The sequence below is a fragment of the Cydia fagiglandana genome, chromosome 9 (genome assembly GCF_963556715.1).
Source record: "Cydia fagiglandana chromosome 9, ilCydFagi1.1, whole genome shotgun sequence".
NCBI lineage: Eukaryota > Metazoa > Arthropoda > Insecta > Lepidoptera > Tortricidae > Cydia > Cydia fagiglandana.
In genome coordinates, this window is record NC_085940.1 from 14,291,026 (window position 1) to 14,311,517 (window position 20,492).

At 36.2% G+C, this 20,492-nt stretch overlaps 1 protein-coding gene across 2 annotated transcripts in view; it reads right to left on the minus strand.

Moving 5' to 3' along the window:
• The window catches only part of LOC134667449 (extracellular serine/threonine protein CG31145), a 112,835-nt gene that overhangs the window by 59,003 nt on the left and 33,340 nt on the right, over window positions 1-20,492 (minus strand). For both annotated transcript variants that reach the window (XM_063524862.1, XM_063524861.1), the window contains exon 2: window positions 16,660-16,692. Coding sequence is in view for 1 of the 2 variants with exons in the window: in XM_063524861.1 (XP_063380931.1) it covers window positions 16,660-16,692 (33 nt within the window). In the remaining variant the exon portion in view is untranslated. The remainder of the gene's footprint in view (window positions 1-16,659; window positions 16,693-20,492) is intronic.

A 20,492-nucleotide genomic window follows, 5' to 3' on the forward strand; every position in this document is an offset into this window, starting at 1 on the left:
GTGATCATGCCCAAATTGTTCTAAGGCCAATATTCAAAAAAACCTATACAGCGAACACTTTCGAGCCAGAAAGAGCTCTGCAGTTTGATTAAGTAACGTTTGGCGCTTGCTTACACAAATGCACAATATGTGTAGGAATATGTAAGTTTATTTGTCGGTCTGTTTATAACATGCACCTATATTTATGTAAATGTAAATTTGGTACATAACATACTTGTTATATAGAGTAGGTTTATAATGGGACTTATTCGCACGTAACTAGGTAAAAAATAAATCTGGACGCACATAATACAGTACGAATACACTACAGGACTGTACGAGTATAGTACATACCTCCTTTTAAAGTTAACATTCACTAAAACCAAATAATGTAAAAGAGCAACTTTATTATTATTTACGTAACAATTGGAATCGCATACGATCCGCCCAGCAAAATTAATAACGTATCCAACACATTATATTAATATGTACCACATTTATGTCATTGCCGTTCTTATTGGTTGACTTGTTTTGATATTCATTGCTCACTGCCTTGTGCTAATAATATTACTTCCTTGATGCTGCTAACAGCTAAGTAAATTTAGTTGAATCATTATTAGTATTACATTTTCGTTTATCAATTCCAAATTAGAACATAATATCATTACACACAATCATACCATACAAGTATGACATACTAATTGCTAAGAAGACGCCGTAACACATTTGAATTTGTAAATATATTTTTTTTAGATTTTGCTGATGACTAGGATTTATAAGAACTGAAACTAAAGATTTACAGAGCCATTAGAATCAGTGGGTATAAATACTATAAATACATACAAGTCTAAACGAGTGTTCTAAAACTTATAATTTAATCCACCAGATTAGTAGGTAGCAGTTCCTGATACACTTTTATCAATACACCGTTCCACGACGCTTAGCAAGATCTCAATTAAAATCAAAGAAGATTTACATTGTAGTAAACATCATGCATCATCAGCATCTTGAGCTAATTAAATATTTTTAATAGTTTTGTATTAGACCTGTATCAATATTTCTGTACTTGATACACCTTTTGACCGAGGCTCATTTTCATTCTCACGCGATTTAACTGGTAATTACATAAGAATATATCCTGATAATAACGTAAACACGCACGCGCACAGTAACATAACTATCTATGCATTTTAGACGCTTACGAGGGTTGCACTGAAAATGTCGGGAATAGAGAAAACTGTCGCATCTAGACAGTCAATCTTTATTTTAATGCATACTTAAACTCAAACTGACCACGCATATAAATTTTCTTTTGAAAGTAATCATTCTGTAATGCACACGGCTCATAATCCCAAAGTCCTTTTTGTATGGCGATTTTGGGGCCTTAGTGGTTTTGTATGAAATTCGTGGAGTAGCCAACGGAATTGAAGTTTTTTTTACATATATATGTATATAAAAGATTTTTTTACTGTTGTCATATGAATATTTAGGAATGTCGAAATCTGCCGACATGCAACTTTTTTGGCAGTCTTTTTAATTAACAGCACAAATGCGATTTTAATTTTTGACGTCGCTTTGGAATGACATGCTTCTTTAAGATCACCCATGGGATAAAATGAAAGTGACTTTCATATTTAATTTTAACTGCAAACGAGCGTACGATGAACTCTAGTTCATAAAAAAATAAGAGAAGCCCTTTGTAACTTTTATTTGTTCGCTGAGGGCATATTGAAAACCGTTTAAAAATATGATCCGAAAAATCACTTGGTCAAAAATTCAAATAATGTTCGACATACAATTTTCAAATTGCCAGTAATTCTTAAATACAAATGACAACCAAATGGAATATACCTTAAAAGTTTTATAAAGAGTTACATTTTTATAAATTATATGCCTCTTTCTATTATGTTATTTCTAAGTGTCCCATTCCCGAATATTTCAGTGCGACCCTCGTACAGCCAACGAATACAGTACAAAAATGTATAAACAGTATATTGGCAAGTCTACTTGGGTCACATTGAGTTAAGGTTCAGATTAGCTGCACTCGTAATTGGCAATTATCTGCAATCTTAGTAATTGTAAGTCAGTTAATTGAGTTTTATAGCGTGATGCGGGCTGACACAGTGGCTGAGTAACCGCCAGCCATGTTTTTTCGCACGCTGTTCACATCGACTCTTGCGCATCGGAAGCGGAACGGGTGCGCGCACGCGATCACATCCTTGTTGCAGTTTGCGCATTACACAAACAGTGAAACATGGAAAGTGAAAACTGTGATTGTAGGAATGTTATTATATTTGTTTACCTTGTTTAATCACTGCAGCAATGTCTGTTTAGGATTGCAGGTGCTCGCTTATTCATAATCGATCACTACTTTATTGTGTTTGTCGGTGACCGCTTTATTGTATGGCTACTGAGTGCTTTATTGAATTGCTATTTAGTGCTTTTGAAGACACAAAAAATAGTTTGTTTTGTTAGAATCCTGACTTTTAACTGATTTGTGAACTTCCAAAAGTGAATTTCTCCACTCATCGGTCAAACCCCAACCCGATGACATGAATTTAGGAATTGCCTTTCTGTGTCCAATAATCAGCAAGCAATTTGTTAGGTACCCAAACATTAAGCACTTACCTAGTGCCTATTAAGATAACTTTAGGCAAAATTACTAGAGACTGTAGGTACGGAAAGAGAATCATAGTATGGGGCTCAATACATTCCACGACTCTTCTCTTTCCGCACTGACTCTAGAATAAAGAATCATAACAGACTTCTTCATAGATTTGTATATTTACTCTTTCGCCAGTATATTCCCACACGTCAAGATGAAGGCCAGTTCGAGCACTCGAGATGTTTATTCGAGATTCTGTGGGAGTGATACTGTCATGTCTGACAACACAAATTCACAACAGAGATGTATATAGGTACATAGAAATGACTGAGATTGAGTCATCGTGTAAATTTTAATGAAACAAGGTATGCTTTACTATCATCCAATTTTCCATTTCTAAATATTTGTAGGTACTACATAAATATGTAACTCTAAATTTAGAATCGCGTCATCACTATCTTGATGGGTCTGATAAAAACTGAGTACGATAAATTCGCTTCGCCTATTTGATATTACGTATTAGATTCGTTCTTGAAAACATATATACAAATAAACTACACACCCATACTTATTTCTTCAACATAATGCAACCTCAAAATTCTCGAAACAGTATAGTTGTTCTAAGTAGGTATGTGTTATCGACCGGAATGACTACCGTCAAAACAAAGGTGCGGCCAAAAAGCGGTAAGGGGTGACTTAATTGACGCGCTACGTGGATTTATGGAATACCAATCCCCGAGGAATCGATACAGGTGTGTGCGTAACCTAGTTCATACCACCCGACTTTTTGTAGCACATCGGAGGTAAACGAGCACACAAGGATATTAAGCAATCACCGAAATCTAAGAAGGTTTACGTTTGCTAGACCAGGGAAATTCCATTTACCAAAACATTACACTTATTTTTTGGAGGAGCGCATAGCATAGCGCCCACGTATCGAGCAATAGAATTACTAAATAACTTCATAGATACAGTCCAAATCGCAAATACATATGTATATTCGTAGAGAAGTGGCGGTTCTTTACAACTTAATATCTGGTTTTTTTTTTACTCTGCCCTCTACCTAAATATGTAACTTTACTATAGTTCGTTTTATTAGCATTAGAAATAAGGTAAACAATCTTGATGTTTCTTTTAATTAAAAAACACATTTAAAAAATAAGTTACGGCAAATATGTAACAATTATGAATCTAATACGATCATTTATATTCTTCTGCTTTCATAAGTAATAGTTTTTGATTTTTAGTGTTCCGTACAAAACTTTGTTTACGGAACACTTATGGGATCACTTCGGTCTTGTTTTTTAAAGGGTTTTGCAATTAAAGGTCATGACAAGATCGCTTACCTAGCTTCTTGCAAGTTCTTTCTAATGCTAATAAAACGAACTACAATTAATTTAATGTTGAGTCAGTGCCAGAAACACCTATTCATTTCACCACTTTATTTCAATTGAGATAGTTAGAAAAGTGTATACATGTTTATGATATGACTGTGTAATAACAGTATACATAATTGACTTGGCATAGTCGTAAACTTATACTTGTGTCTATTGTCTCGCAGAGAAGATGGCCGATGGGGTCGAAAAGTGCTCGAGTAGAGACCACGGACTAGCAAGCGCAGCGTAGGACGTCCACCCACAACATGGACAGACGACCTTGTTATGGCCGCCGGAAGACGCTGGATGCGGGTCGCTACCAACCGGTACGAATGGAGGTCCAAGCGGGAGGCCTATGTTCAGCAGTGGACGTCTTATGGCTGAGATGATGATGATGATGATGACTTGTGTCTGATTCTGTAGTGATCATGATACTGATGTGTAGAGTTCTGCAGGTTGTATAACAATCCTCTAAGGGAGCCCATACATTCTCTTTCCGTACAAACTCTATGTCTATTTCTTCTGATAAAACCTCCGCAGGAAGGACATTCCACAACGCAGATATTAGTTGGACTGTAACCTGCCTCAAGTGAACCAGTAAAAATAAGAAAATAGGAAATCATATTAGTCACGGATTCTGACGTAACATACTCTTTTGTCAGAGGAGAGTGCTCAAATAGCGAAGGGTGTAACGCTATATCCAGCTTATCTATGTATTTTCGTAAGCTAGGTCGTATTAGGGATAACAACCGAACCTGGCATAAGCCTACGTTCCATATCCATCTGACCTGATTTTGGAAGATCCCTGAAAGATTTTAGGGATGTTTTCAGTGATCACATTGGACAGGCACTAATACCTTGCTTATAAATGTACCAATGGCGAGATTCGATTTCATTTATTTGTGGTGGTGGTTTTATTTATACTTACCACGGATTTTTGAAAATAAGTTTTTTTAACTGTGATGTTTGCCGTAGACTCACAGCCGCGTAAGGGCAGCAACTGTATCTACCCATGATACGAATACCTAGCTGGTCAAAACCCATATAAGTTTCCATTAGCCATTTTGTTCAAAGATGTTCTAAAAAAAACAACTATTTACCTCTTATTATCACACCTCTTATTATCTTTTTTATTTTGCCTGTTGTTTACCTCTGCTTGTATTTCTGTTTTCTTTTGTACTGTCTTCTTTTATTGAGGTGTGCAATAAAGAGTATTTGTATTGTATTGTATTGTATTGTGTTTAATTGCACTAATTTGTCTGCGTTGTGTACGACCGATACACGCATAGCCTATCACGAATCGCTTAATGAAAACTCTAATGAGCTAAGCCGTGTTTAGCATTCGACGCGCCGCCGAGACGACATTAACGGACGTTCAGACGGAATTATAAAATTTAATTAAAGCTGGAATAAACAGCTAATAAGCTAAAAAATCCTATTTTATAGCAAACGCGTAACCCACAAACTCCTAATGGCTGTGTGCGTAATGGGTCACATTCGTTTTTGGACACTTGACAAATACAGTCAAAATAAAAAATAAGTGCTCAAGAAAGTTGAATAGTTATTTGTTTTACAAGGGGGCAAAATTGATGTTTAACCGCTTGTGCTAATATTGATACCCGACCAAGCGAAAGATTCCAAAATTGAACCACGAGCGTAGCAAGTGGTTCGAAAAATGGGATCTTGAGCGTTGCGAGGGTTTCAAAGCACGCGAGGGTTAAACAAAATTTGCCCCTGAGTGAAACACAAAATTTTTCACCACACCAACTCGAAGCAAATATTAAATCTAAAATATCAAACAAAATCAAACTAAATCAAATCCAAATGAATGTTATTAAATATTAATCATCCAAAATCATCATTTAAAAGTCAATTCTACCAACAAGCCTATTATGGATCGCTTTATCCAGATTTATCCACGTGATAAAACAACTGTCACTTTTTAACTCTGCTGGATAGAAAGAGACGGACACCGTTTTATCACGCTGTCACGTAGACAAATACGACCATCATATCCGTACTGGAAACATAAGAAAACAACTCAAAATTTGCAGTTGATTACTTTGCCTCACATGTGAATAAAATGCAACTTTGCTATCAGTTTTTGAAGTGCAAAGTAAGCCTTTCCGAGATGGTGTGGTTAAAAGAGTATTTAACCCTTCCAAAACTTTCAATTTCAAACCATACCTAGTTTTTTCGGTAGATTTATTTATATGACTGCAAATAAGAATATGTTACCCAGCGAAATGCTATACATGGAAGAATTCTGTCCGCTCAATTATGACCCAACGCAAACTACCCCGCGATAGGCGGTACTTACAAACTGCTCGATTGGCAATCTCAGTACGACCGAGATGACAGTCAGTGACAAATGGCTAAACTGATTTATAAAAACAACGTTTTTTTTGTAATTAAAAATATAGTCATGTGTCGTGAAGTGGTGCAGAAGTTATTTTAGTTCATACCAAGGACAGTGGAATCACTTTTCACTTGTAGTAAACAGATAGCTTCAGTAGAATTTGGAAAAAACATGACGATTTGTTTTCAATACTACCGTGCTAAGCTAAAACGTAACAACTGCATACGACTTTCATAACAACATACGACTTTTAAAATTGCGAGGATAATAGGGATGGTGTTATGCTAAATGAAGTAGACTATTTTATTAACTTGTGTTTGGTTTAGGTATTTTCTATATAATTATAAATGTAGTAATAAATTCCTTCTTACAGATTTGTATTTTCCTTTTTTATTTCATGAGATGGAGCTATAAAAAAACTACCTAGTTATTTCAAATTAATAATCAAATTTGGTATTGTCATTTTACATTACTTTCCATTCAGATTCCCACAAGATGCTATTCGCAGAGAACTATGGAAAAAATCTGTCCAATTAGAGAGACATGAAATTGAGTGGATGCCTGGCAAGATATCTAGAATATGTTCTATTCATGAAATATAACCCGTGCCGTGAGATAATCATACCCGGTCTCCTATATGTAGATACATTTTTCCTATCATGCTTTCACTGAATTAATTTAACAAATACACACATTATCTGAAAATGTTGATCATATGAATCCACCCTCTACTGTCACATTTATGTAGGTTCTCTCTCAAGCCATTTCCGTCAGTAGAAAAGAGCGGAAAACATATTAACTCACATTATAGACGGGTCTAACGCGAATTATATTCAATTACCTTGATTTACCGACGTAAATCAGTTTCGTGTCGTATAATGTGAGTTAATATGTGTTCAAAACGCGAAAGTTTAAAATATTATAAGAGCGGCAAATTTAGAAAATGTAAGCGAGCGAACGGCTGTGGTCCTATACAAAACTTTCATTTTGCACCTTTTTCTACTGACAAACTTGCTTGACCGGCTATATACATATAAAATATTCTGAACTGAAAGTGGGGATTTATTGTGACTCCGCCTGTTTAAATATTTTTGACCCGATTCGTGTACCCATGTAAATAGTGCAGACTGTATAGCCAGTCCTATTTCTAAGATCAAGTTCGCCATACATTTACTATGGCGTACTTTATCTTAGAAAAACGGACAGACTATACCTGAACGTGACTTCGCACTGCCATGCAGATGATAATAAAATATACAAAATACTTATTATAGCGGAATACATTTATACAACAATGATATATTTACTTATGTTGAGTTAGTCTGTCGTGTCATAACAACATTTTAACTAGTTATCTTTTAATCTGCATTAAATTATTATACGTGAATTATTTGACTGGTTCTTCACTGTATGGCATAAACCTATCCCTGTCCAAGTCATATTCTAATCAAATATGAACCGCCAACTCTCAGCGGCCAGTACGTACAGCAAGAAGGTTATTAGCGGATTAATGTCGCTGATTGGTAGTTATTGACATTATATGCATTTCATCTACGCTTAGCTATGTACCATTAGTGTAATAAAGATGACTATTATTTCGTTTACCAGCTTTGATTACAGGCTCTGTAAACGCGTCGTCTTATTTGAATGTAGGCGTAATTGTGTATGTGTGCTAATTTGGCCCGAGAATTTGAACGGTAATGTTCCTAAAGGCGGTATCCTTAGTTATATATGATCGCAGATGTTACCATTGTCCGCTCAAGGGCGTTAACACTACACATACACAGATAAATAATACAGAGACAACATCCGAGACAAAAGGAACAAATATTAGCTCTTACTTAGCTAACCGGCTTCGTCAACTGTCAACCAAAGAAATACTTACGAATATCGACGGGTGAGCAGACAAACCCGATATGTCCTGCATGTGTTTTTGAAATTGGAAATTAAACAAGGAAAAAAATTCTATAAGTAGGCTTATTGTGTAACAAAATTCGCAATACATTGCGTCTTTGAATAACCTTTAAAGTGTATTAAAAAGCAAACAACAAGTTATTTTTTAAAGTCGCTGAACAAATGTTGATCAGTATGAGGAGTACAGCCTACAGTTAAATTTTTTGCTCATATTACAGGCCACACCCGGTATATTTGGCAGACGTTTAATGCCTAGTATAAATACCACATTTCGGGATAAGTGGCGTACACGAAGAGATACCTATGTTTAGCGACTGGAGGCTAAAATTATGATAAATGATGATTGAGCAAAACATTTTAATACATCGTAAATTGCCTGAAACGTTCTATATATCTACTCATGTCGAGAGTTGCATCGAAACATCCTATGCTCGTTCGTCTTCATAATTGTTTGTCAAATGCAATAAATTATTTGCCCACTTGCGTATTTAACTTTAATTGATCCCACTACCCTTTCGCCAACTGTTCAATAAATGATCGTTGTGTAGAATTTATTCTCATAAAAGATACTAAGTCTGCATACTATGACATTATGATCCAAACAAAGTGCATATGTATCGCCGCGAAATAAACATTTTCATGTAAGTATTATATTATCTAATTTTGTACCTAACTCTGCTTATACAGGCACAAAACATATAACAATTAGGCTTACGTTGTCATTGAAAACACTATAATATATTTGTATAATACCCGAAGGGAAAGTAAAGATGGACAGATAACTAAAGTTATAAAGGTTGCAGGCAACTTATATGATATATTATATCTTTATATCTATTCCACATTCCACATAAATAGTTCCGAAAGCAGTTTATGCGTCAGGCGTCACTCACTCCGGGACAGCAGTTAGTAATCAAGCAAGCGTTGCGGTGCTTAATAACCGATACAACTTAACAGTTGTTCCCAATCTTCACAAAACGCATCGTCTATGTGGCCACCAGCATAATTCTGACCACGACCTTTATTCGTTCATAAAAGAGTTCCAAAATTAATTTTCATATTTAAGTCTTTTTATCTACAATCTGAGGGAGATTTGAAGGCGCGGTATTCAGGATTACCGTACACCGGCTCAGTTACTCTAAGTTTAATCAACTGAGCGCCCGAAGCTTGATTACTTAGTATGGAAATTATTTATTTATTTATGATAGGTGTATTTTGAAACTACATGTACATTTTACGGCTACAGAATCATGTCATGTCTAATGAAAGTAATGAAATTTGTTGCTGTGCCATTTCGAAATGAAAGAATCAGGGCAAGAGGGACGTCAAAAAACGTTCTGGGCAAGTGGTGTAACCTCAAAATGCCAAATGTCACAAAATTATGTTGAATTGACATCTATCACCGTGCCCTTCCAGTTTGAAAAATAATATTACAACTGATACTGGTCCATCAGAGATTATTGCATTGGCTTATAAATGGAACTGTGATACAAAATATTTGTCCAACGTATTCATTAGTTTATTTATTTTGTCATAAATATTTAAAAGATTCCGATGTATTAAGCTACAGGAATAGCAACAAGAGTCCGCCATTTTACCGGTCGTCGCCTTTCGCAACATGGGCCTATTTGTCTAATCGATTATGACTGATGAACGTTATGAAACATTAAATAAGACAATTACGCGGAATCGTTACCACCCGCTATGATTATAACTAATCTAATTTTATTGCTGAAAAAATGTTAAATCTTACGACATCGAGCAACTTGCAAATTTGGATACCATCTTCAGAAACAATTCAAAAAATTCTATTCCTGACGCCAAATTATTGCATTGGCTTATGAATGGAACTTTGATGCAAAATATTTGTCCAACGTATCTATTACTTTATTTATTTTGTCATAATTATTTATTCACTTGTCATTTGTAGATTGTGACACTAGGTTGGTGCCTACAATATTATAAAGCAGCGTAAACAAAGGATGAAATAAATGAAAAGATTCCGATGTATGGACATAGAGTATTAAAAGAAATAGAGTACATCTTATATGATCATCCTTTTTCAATAGGCAGGGCCGTCTTAAACTATACTGGGGCCCTTGGGCACATAAGAATTTGGGGCCCTTTAGGAAAGTAAAGAAAGCTAATATTTTTCTATTATGATCTTCTATTTATTATGGGTAATCAAATATACTGTTACTGTCTGTCCTTCGGGGCCCCCTGAGGATAGGGGCCCTGGGCACGGGCCCCGTGTGCCCTTATAGTAAAGACAGTACTGCCAATAGGTACGTTTTTTCCTGTGTTCCTTGCGCTTGGGAGGAGTGAGGATGAGGATACAACTAGGCTTAAATACACACTATTTAACAAGTACCTGCCTACAAAGTATGGAATTATCTGATCCGGGAACAACGGATTTTTTGTGCAATTTGGACCCGATTTGCCGTTATTACGACTTTTTCAGACACTTCACTTGCCAAGATAAATAATGTAAGTATTGACTTTAAAATAGATGTTCAGATTCTCTTTAAGAACGTCGAAAAATATATCACAAAACTACGGCTGTCAATTTCTGTACAAAACAGTCTGCTGATTTTTGCGGGGGAGAGGCACGTCAAATGTATAGCTATTTGTACGTAACGTACAAATAGCCATGTCAGACAAACGTCAGTCCATGTCCATACAAGTCTGCACAAATTGTGCAAAATTTTTCGGCACAGGGGTAAGCTCTTAAAGGCGACTCCGGTTATTAAATGCTCTAAGCTCTATGGCAGCGGTCGGCAACCAGCGGCCCGCCAACCTCTCGCTTGCTTGCCCGCGAGTCCCCTGGCCATTTTGTATGTAATACTGACGAACGACAATGTCTGCTAAAGTCACAAATATTACCAAAGTGCGGCCCGCGTCATCTTCGTTAACTACTATGTGGCCCTTGGCTGCTAAAAGGTTGCCGACCGTTGCTCTATGGTATGGATTGTAGTCCTACGGCTACAAGTAAGTAGCTCAAATTGACCGTCGCGTAGAAAGCGGCAGTGTTCCCGGTGCACTCATACATGTCGGAGTCAGCTTTCCAGAAAATTACGAATGTCTGTTCAAGTGGACGATGTTGTTAAAATAAAATAATATTTATTGCAACTTTGAGTTGTTACATAACATTGGTTCTTGGCTCTCAAAGTAGGTTTCCCTGTGTCTCACATTTTACTATCATTTAAACTCTACTCATATCTGTGCCTAAACCTTGTGTGTACTGTTTTTTGTCCCAAATAAATTTTAGAAAAAGAAGTGTTCTCTGACGCCAGAGAAGCAGTAATCGACTGACTTGATTCATGGTTTTAAACGACCTTTAAGATTGATCAAATTTTACTAAGCACTATCACGTACTATGTAACTAGGTACTCATTTTCAAATTTTGAAAGTAATATTGGTTTAGTATATTGTTATTTTTTCCAACTTCCGGAACTGAACGAAACTTATTTCTGATTTAAATGTAGATAAACAGGTATGAATGTTCGAATCACAACATTAGTGCAAAACATATTATTTACATAAAGTATATGTAGGTATATATATATTCGTATACAGGGTGGAAAGGCACGACGATCCTTTCCGCAAAAGGGGGATTGTTTAGCCTAAGCTCTATATTTTCTCCATAGAAACTATGTTAATATGGGCAACCGTTTCTAAATTATGACCTTTTAAACATCCATGCAAAAAACTACTTTGTTCTAACCCTAACAGGTGACAGGGTCAATGAACTTACTTGTAAACAATCAGTATACGACAGGAAATTGTAATAATTTGTTGCCATCCAACTATTCTTAGGTCTGCTTAAAACACGGTAAGAATCGTAGCAGGATTTTTGCTTTATTAGTGGTTCCACTTGTTCAATACTTGAATTTAGTAGTTATGTTATTCCTTAATATTAATAATACTAACCACAACATTGTTTACAACGACAGTTCAAATTGTGACATTGGCAACCACTCAAAAGTACGCAATCGTCTTATAAATATCTCTGGTTTCCTTGACTGATGAAAAGGTTTTAGTTTCTTAACACGTTTCACAAAATTATTTTCGAATAATTGGAAACTCTCTAAAATAATTAAAAATTACAAGTAGGTTGTGTTTGATGCAGGAAATGAACTAGCAAAAATGAAATACTAAGAATAAATCAAGAATAAATACTTCTTAAATACCTAACTAACAAACCTTCTTGGGTGGTAGGAAATAGACAAGACGTCTGATGTTTGAAATTAAATTGTCATTGAACTTCACTTCATATTTACTTAATTTCATATTCTTCAAATAAAAATGCCGTTGTTAGATGCTCGTGGTTATTTAAATTTGTGGGGCTGTGTAAAAGATAATGGTGTACCAAACGGAATGTGAAACTGCGGACGAAATGAGACATTAAAGGCTAATTGCTGTTTGTGACAATCTGCGGAGGAAAAATGACGAAGAGCATACACTTATCGCATGGGCAATGTGCGCGGGCTCGGGTGCGGGCTGCGGCGTACATTATAAGACACGGAGGTACATTTGAAAACCGTATGTGAAGAGAAGATAGTGTTAAATATTGGCAAAAAGTAATTATCTAAGGAAGTAATAAAATTGTTTGTAATATTTTTGCATTCATTTGATTTATTTGTCATTTATGCGTCATTCATACTCATTGCGATTTTGTCAACGATCGGAAAAAAGCGTAAAGTCCCGAGCTTTCCCGACGGAGATCCTTAACCTAGCCGTCATGTGCACATGCTATAGGGTTATCACCAGAGTTAAAAAGTAGAAAATTTGGTATTTTTATTTTTTACTCAATTAACGATTCTTTTGCTTACCATTACCAATCTGCTCAGTATCACTTAAACGACCTAATACTTCCGGGAAGGATCGTCGTGCCTTTCCACCCTGTATACTGAATCATCTATATGGGGAATATTACACACAACACAAATTTAAGTAGGTATTACGTTTGAGGAAAAAACATAAAATTATTTTCCAACAAATACGAATAACAAAAGAGGTAACTTTATAAACCAAGGAATTTAAGTCGTAATTTTATAAAACACGTATATTTTATGGTTTCTTACTTCGTTCCCTACTTTTGTTTCTTACAATACAATACTCGTTATTACTTATTACACACCTCACACAGTTTACAATACATGCACAGAACCTAATAAAGACAATGGGAGAGAGGTAACAACAGGCAGTCTTAGCGCTTATGAGCGATCTCTTCCAGACAACCTTTGGGTAGCGGAGACAATAAAATTAGAATATGCAATTGGTGGTGCAAAGAAAAAAATTAAAAAGTCGAACTGAAAACCTGTTATCAAACAAAACATAACATTATTACTTTATATATATTTTATTCTTTCTAAGTATAATATAAATACCTACACAAAAAAGGTTATCAAATCATACCTATAGGCTATAGGAATAAAGTTTGTTCCAAAAGTTTTGTCAACAAATTGTGAATCCTCTTTGAAATCGGTGACAACAATTTTATTACAAGCTAAGTAGTACCTATTTATGCTTTAAAATCAATTCGAATGGCTAAATACAGTTCATAAATATGTATACGTATGTACGTACGTAGGTAGGTAATTATTGCGGTCACAATAATCCGCCATGTTATAAAACAGTGTCGCGAAGCGCATAAATCGAGTATTGTGGGGCGCGCGTGAGATCGGTACCGATCATGTACACTCAACAGCAATAATAGCGAGCCATTTGGAATGGTAATTTCCATTCAATATGACAAGTTTTTATTGCTCTTGAGTGTAGATCGTCGATTGTCACCGGGGTGCTGTTAACGGGTCGCGCTTCTTTCTCTGGGGTCTTGATCGACTGCAGTACAGTACTATTGTGTATTGTATATCTTAGGCACGATATAAAATCGTTAAGATAAGTTTATACAATTAATAATGAGGATGTTTTCAAGAAAGTGGCGACTTATTATTTTACAGTGTAATCATCAGTTCCACGATAACTCAGCAATATATTTCAAGAGCAAATGCAAGTCTTTATAAAATACCAGAATAATTATAGGTGTGCCTATAATATTTAGAGGGTTTTCTCTACATCTTGAGAATCCTAATTACCAATAGATACCTGATTTGATATCGATGGGGTCAACTAAAAAGTACTTTCAAGTTAAAATGTAGTACTTATATTGTTCCTTTTAGTACACCCTTAAAAAACAAACCAGTCGACATAACATTAGTCCTATTCAGAGGCATCGTTAGTGTCTTGCTACATTTCTTTTCTATATTGTAAGTAGTGTCCGACCGAAACATGTTTTTTTGCCGAAACCGAAACCGAAACCGAATGTTCGGCTTTGGCTCTAGTTTCGGCCGAAACCGAAACCGAAACCGAAACTTTTGTAGACTTGTTAAAATCGCTGCAAAAATGTCAAAACCCCTTTTATACACATATTATGGGGCTGTCAACACCCAATATCCTTGAAATTGGTGTTACTTAAGCAGTTTTTTAAGAAAATTACTAGAGTTAGACCAAGATATTTCTGCAACGATTTTGATAACACACGCAGTGCAAGTGTTATTTTAAACGTCAAAACTTCTATGAAATTATGACGTATAAATAACATTTGCACTAGTTGCACTGCGTATGCTATTAAAATCATTGCAGAATTTTCTTGGTCTAACTCTATTCATTCACCAGTCAAGTTAACATGTAGATACAGGGCCAACCAAAACCGCGAGCGCGAAATTTTTTGTTGACAATATTGCAAGGCCGGGTACCAATCTTCACCTGGGCCTAAAAGTCCGAAGTGCCCCAGTGAGGCGAACTTTCATGCGAAGTCAAAGCCGTGCTTCAGGCTTCAGGATAAGTAGTTGAGCACAGACTCCAACCAATGTCCATTGTGTTAAAAAGCGAGACCACACGCCGAGCATGGCGCAGCGAGGCCAAAGGCTAAGCTGATGTAGGGGACATGTGGAACACTAACTAATAGTAAATTGAGGTAAAATCACTCATTCACTCCGAAACAATTAGACAGTGTGTGCGTTATAGGTATTGACAGCCTCTTAAGACTGCGTCGACCGTCCAGTGGCGCCCTCATTAGTGGAATTGTGTTTTATAATAAACCAATTAATTTCTGTACCTATACATGAATCAGTATAATATTTAGAGGTATTAATATTGTTGTCCTACTTATTCCCCAACTTTTGGTCTTATTCCGAAGTACCATTTCGTAAGTTTCGGCCCAGCCGAAAGGTTCGGCCGTTTTTTGGCCGAAACCGAAACTACAGCCGAAACATAATTTTTTGGCCGAAACTGGCCGAAACCGAAACCGAAACCGAACCTTCGGTCGGACACTAATTGTAAGATACTTTACTATAATATCTTGTTGACAGTTCTTTAACGATATAAATGTACACTTGGTGCAATCAAAATGATATAAACTCTGATCGATTCACGAAGTAAACATTAAATGGGTTCCATTTATTTTATGTATTTTTAGGGTTCCGTACCCAAAGGGTAAAACGGGACCCTATTACTAAGACTTCGCTGTCCGTCCGTCCGTCCGTCCGTCCGTCCGTCCGTCCGTCCGTCTGTCACCAGGCTGTATCTCACGAACCGTGACAGCTAGACAGTTGAAATTTTCACAGATGATGTATTTCTGTTGCCGCTATAACAACAAATACTAAAAACAGAATAAAATAAAGATTTAAATGGGGCTCCCATACCACAAACGTGATTTTTGCCAAAGTTAAGCAACGTCGGGAGTGGTCAGTACTTGGATGGGTGACCGTTTTTTTTTTCTTTTTTTTTTTGCATTGTGGTACGGAACCCTTCGTGCGCGAGTCCGACTCGCACTTGCCCGGTTTTTTTTTTCTTTACTTCGATTACCTACTTTGCATGCAGCATACAACATTCTGTAATATTATTTAGGTATTATAGTATTCAACGCTATATACAAATTTCTATACAGGCTTGGATACCTATCGATCTACTTTGACTGTACAGTCACCTGCAATAATATGTTACACAACGCAGGGCCGGAAAAATATCTGACACGATCTTATTTGTAGAACTATAAGAGCGCGGCAAATATTTTTGCGGCCTTCGAAGAGTAATATTATTGCAGGTGACTGTACTCACATGCGAATCACGAAAAGCATAGATGCAAAAGAATATACAGATGGCATCTGGCTTCAATGCATTGAAATAAGGTCCAAAATAATATAATAAAAAACCTTTCTTGGCATTTACTGCACCGTCAATTTAGAATACCAGAATAATTTCGAAAATTTAGTTTTTAAGCCCTAACGTATACCTACACATTTTGCAGAACTGCTGTAAAATAAAAAGCTATTGGTATTTAGATTTGATAACGAAAGGTTTTTATGGTCTTTTCAACAGTCACCGATTTAAGAGTCATCCTAAACAATCAATTATAAACTTACCCAGAGAGAAAGTAGAATACAGCTTCCAGGTTTCTGAAAACAAATAAAAACTAAATAAAATAAAATTGAGATAACAATATTTATTTATTTTATTTATTTTATTTAATAATAAGAGTACTTCTCAAAGAATGCGTTCAAAATCATTCAATTAATTCCGTAGATATCAATTCTTCAATTCTACAAGACCTTGAGTGCAAGCGAAATGCTTCATGAGTTCACGACGCGGCACTGATTGCAGACTCAAGTTGTATCAAAACAATATGAAAACCTTAACAAATTCCAAATTCAGAATTGGCCTCTAGCGCATCAGTATGTCGCAGTCAAGTGTGAACCGAACTGATATTAAAATCAAAGTGATATCAAATTTTGTTTTTGCAAATTATGAACTCAAATTACCATATATAAATGACCAGCATAAATATGGAAGAAATCGACAAGTTCTGTAAGTACAGTCGACGTTAAAGATGTTTTGCCATATTACAAAGGATGAAGGTGGAAAAGTGTAAACATATTTTTGACGTCGACTGTACAGTCAGCATCAATAGTAACGGATGAAACAACGCTCCAAAAGTATCTGCCACCCTGGATTGCCCTGGAATTGTTTTGCTAAATAGAGATATAGGTATCACAAGAAATATACTTTAGAACACGAACTGTAGAGATGTATCTCTATTTGGAAAATAATTCCAGGGCAATCCAGGGTGGCAGATACTTTTGGAGCGTTGTTTCATCCGTTACTATTGATGCTGACTGTACAACGAAGGAAGGCACTCCTACGCAGTGATAAATCCAGTTTATTAGTTAATTTCGTCTACGACTTGAAACTAGGAATGTGCGCCGCAGAGGCAGAGGGCCTACCGCGAAACCACGTTCAACGTGTTGCCTCTCTGTTGAACTTGTCAATTCGTACATAAGTGTGACAGAGAGGCAACACATCGAATGTGGTTTGCTGTTGGCCCTCAGGAAACTATCACTCATAAAACGCAGGATACCTATTTAGTAACAATAGGATGTGACGCAAGGAGATCATTGGTGAATGTAGGTATTGCGATGTTTGGTTTACTATATCTAGGTACTTATATGTAAAATTAGAATAATTTTGGTTCTCTCAACCAGGTTAGGTAAGTTCGTAAGGTTTTTTAAGGAACTTACAAGTAATTACAGTATGCATCGAAATATTTTTTTGTTGATTTCACAAATTACCTACATAAATTATTTATGTATATTCTTAAACGATTCAGAGCGTTATGAAAATAGATATTCCATCATAAAAAAGTCAGAATTTTGTCCTTAAATAAAAGAAAATGATTAAATTTTGCTCAAGCTTATTAATCTCGTCGTCCGCCGGACGGTATCACCTGTCAGTTGTTCGGAACTGTGAAAATTTTGATCTAACTGACAGGCCATACCGTCCGGCGGACTGTTAATCAGTGGGCCCCTTTACGGAGACGGGCCACTTTAACCTACACAATGGACAAAATACGAACTATAGATATACCCCCTTATTCATAAACGTTTACTAAAGTTGACAAGCCGATAATAATCGTTTGTCCCTTTCCGACGTATTGGTATAATGGAAAGGGATAAAGGATTATTATCGGCTTGTCAACTTTAGTAAACGTTTATGAATAAGGGGGCTAGTATATAATTGTTTTCCTTCGTAATTTCTCGGAAACGTTCGTATTTGTCAGCCTATTTCAGTCAACCGCAGTACTTTTTGTACCGAGACTGACTGAAATAGCAAGATATGTTTTACGTTTCCATGAAAGTACGAAGGAAAACAATTACGCACTTCATCGGTACGATGTTAAACAACGATAAAGGATTCCAACTAACATAAGTTCAAAAATCATTCTCAACGCCCACAAAGTTAAATATCTAAACATCAAGCAATAAATATTAATAACTGTCGGTAATGTCAACAAATAGCCATCAACCCCCATTAGTAGGGAGGGGAGCATCGGTCATTAGAGGGAACATTTCAAAATCAAACGAACTCGGTGCGCTGACGGAGCGGGAAAGTTGGGCTAATTGCCTCGACTAACACTTAACAGAAAATAAAAGCTAAATTACTTAATAAAATGTAAACAGTTAGCAGCTTTCAGCATAAAAATGCTATCAGGTAAATGGCTATGACACGCAACTAAACAAACCTGGCTGGAAACACACGGGTCATGTTCTTACACCCGTTCATTTACACGGATTTGATCACAGAAAACTAAAAAACAGCGAGTCAATTAGGTATAGGTTATTGGGTACTATATACGTTTAGGAGCATTCCACGGGCTGTCCCGTACAAACGCATTTTATTTCCTGTGTTGCGACTTTTTTTTGGGCATTTAAAGCAGGCGATTATTGTTCTCTGCAAATTTTTGACCATTTGTCATAGAAAAGGAAACTCATATACCTGCAAATCTTAGGAAAATACGCGTTTGTACGGGACAAACGATCTATCGTTTTTTCAATTTCATGGAATGCTCCTTAACACTCCAAAATTTCAGGAAACATTTGATTTCATTTGATTTGATTATTCGTTTCTAGCTACAGTTTGCAAAGTCTATAATGCATTTACCAATTTTACTGACACATTATTGTCATTCACTTAAATTCTTTAATTCAGAACAAATGTGAGACTCTAAATAAATTACCTATAGGTAACTAATTATTGAATAATTATCACTTCGAAAATTTTACAAACTTCAAACGGCTAGTCAATTAAGAGCAAGGAAACTAATAGTTTAAATAAATACCTTTACTACTGCCTTGCCTTTGCCACAAAATTAGTACCAAAGAGTAACTTAGTATACTAAGTATTTTTATTTATTTTAGGTAAGGATAAAAAGGATAAGTATATTGCGAATTTATATAGTTTTTAGTTTATTACACGAAGAAAAAGTACCCCATCAATTTAGCATAAAATTCCAAAAATATATTTATGCGAGAAAAAAACCGGGCAAGTGCGAGTCGGACTCGCGCACGAAGGGTTCCGTACCATAAAGCAAAAAAACAAAAACAAAAATAAAGCAAAAAAAAACGGTCACCCATCCAAGTACTGACCACTCCCGACGTTGCTTAACTTTGGTCAAAAATCACGTTTGTTGTATGGGAGCCCCATTTAAATCTTTATTTTATTCTGTTTTTAGTATTTGTTGTTATAGCGGCAACAGAAATACATCATCTGTGAAAATTTCAACTGTCTAGCTATCACGGTTCGTGAGATACAGCCTGGTGACAGACGGACGGACGGACGGACGGACGGACAGCGAAGTCTTAGTAATAGGGTCCCGTTTTACCCTTTGGGTACGGAACCCTAAAAATCACTTCACTACAGTAAGGAATCCGCAAGTATACCTACTTATTAAAAATAATATAAATCAAACTTGTGCACCACAACAAAACAACTACAGTTCAAATCGGAAAACGGAAAAACCAGATTGCATCAACTTCTTCATATTGTCATATGAAATCGAAGCTCGCAATCGCACTGTGGCAATCGAGTTGACCTCCCAATAATCGAACCCCACTTATGGAACGGGCTTTAAACAACAACGGTTATATAACCTACAGTCATGTCCAATGTCGACAGCGTTCAGCAGTTAAGGACCCGTATTTACAATGAGAACTTTTGAATAAATATACAGACCGAAATTAAAATTCCATTCCAGTCATATGGCAATGACAATGGCCCAGTTGTTAATGGGCCGAGCTCCGTTTTTAGGGTTCCGTACCCAAAGGGTAAAACGGGACCCTATTACTAAGACTCTGCTGTCTCTGCTGTCCGTCCGTCCGTCCGTCTGTCACCAGGCTATATCTCACAAACCGTGATAGCTAGA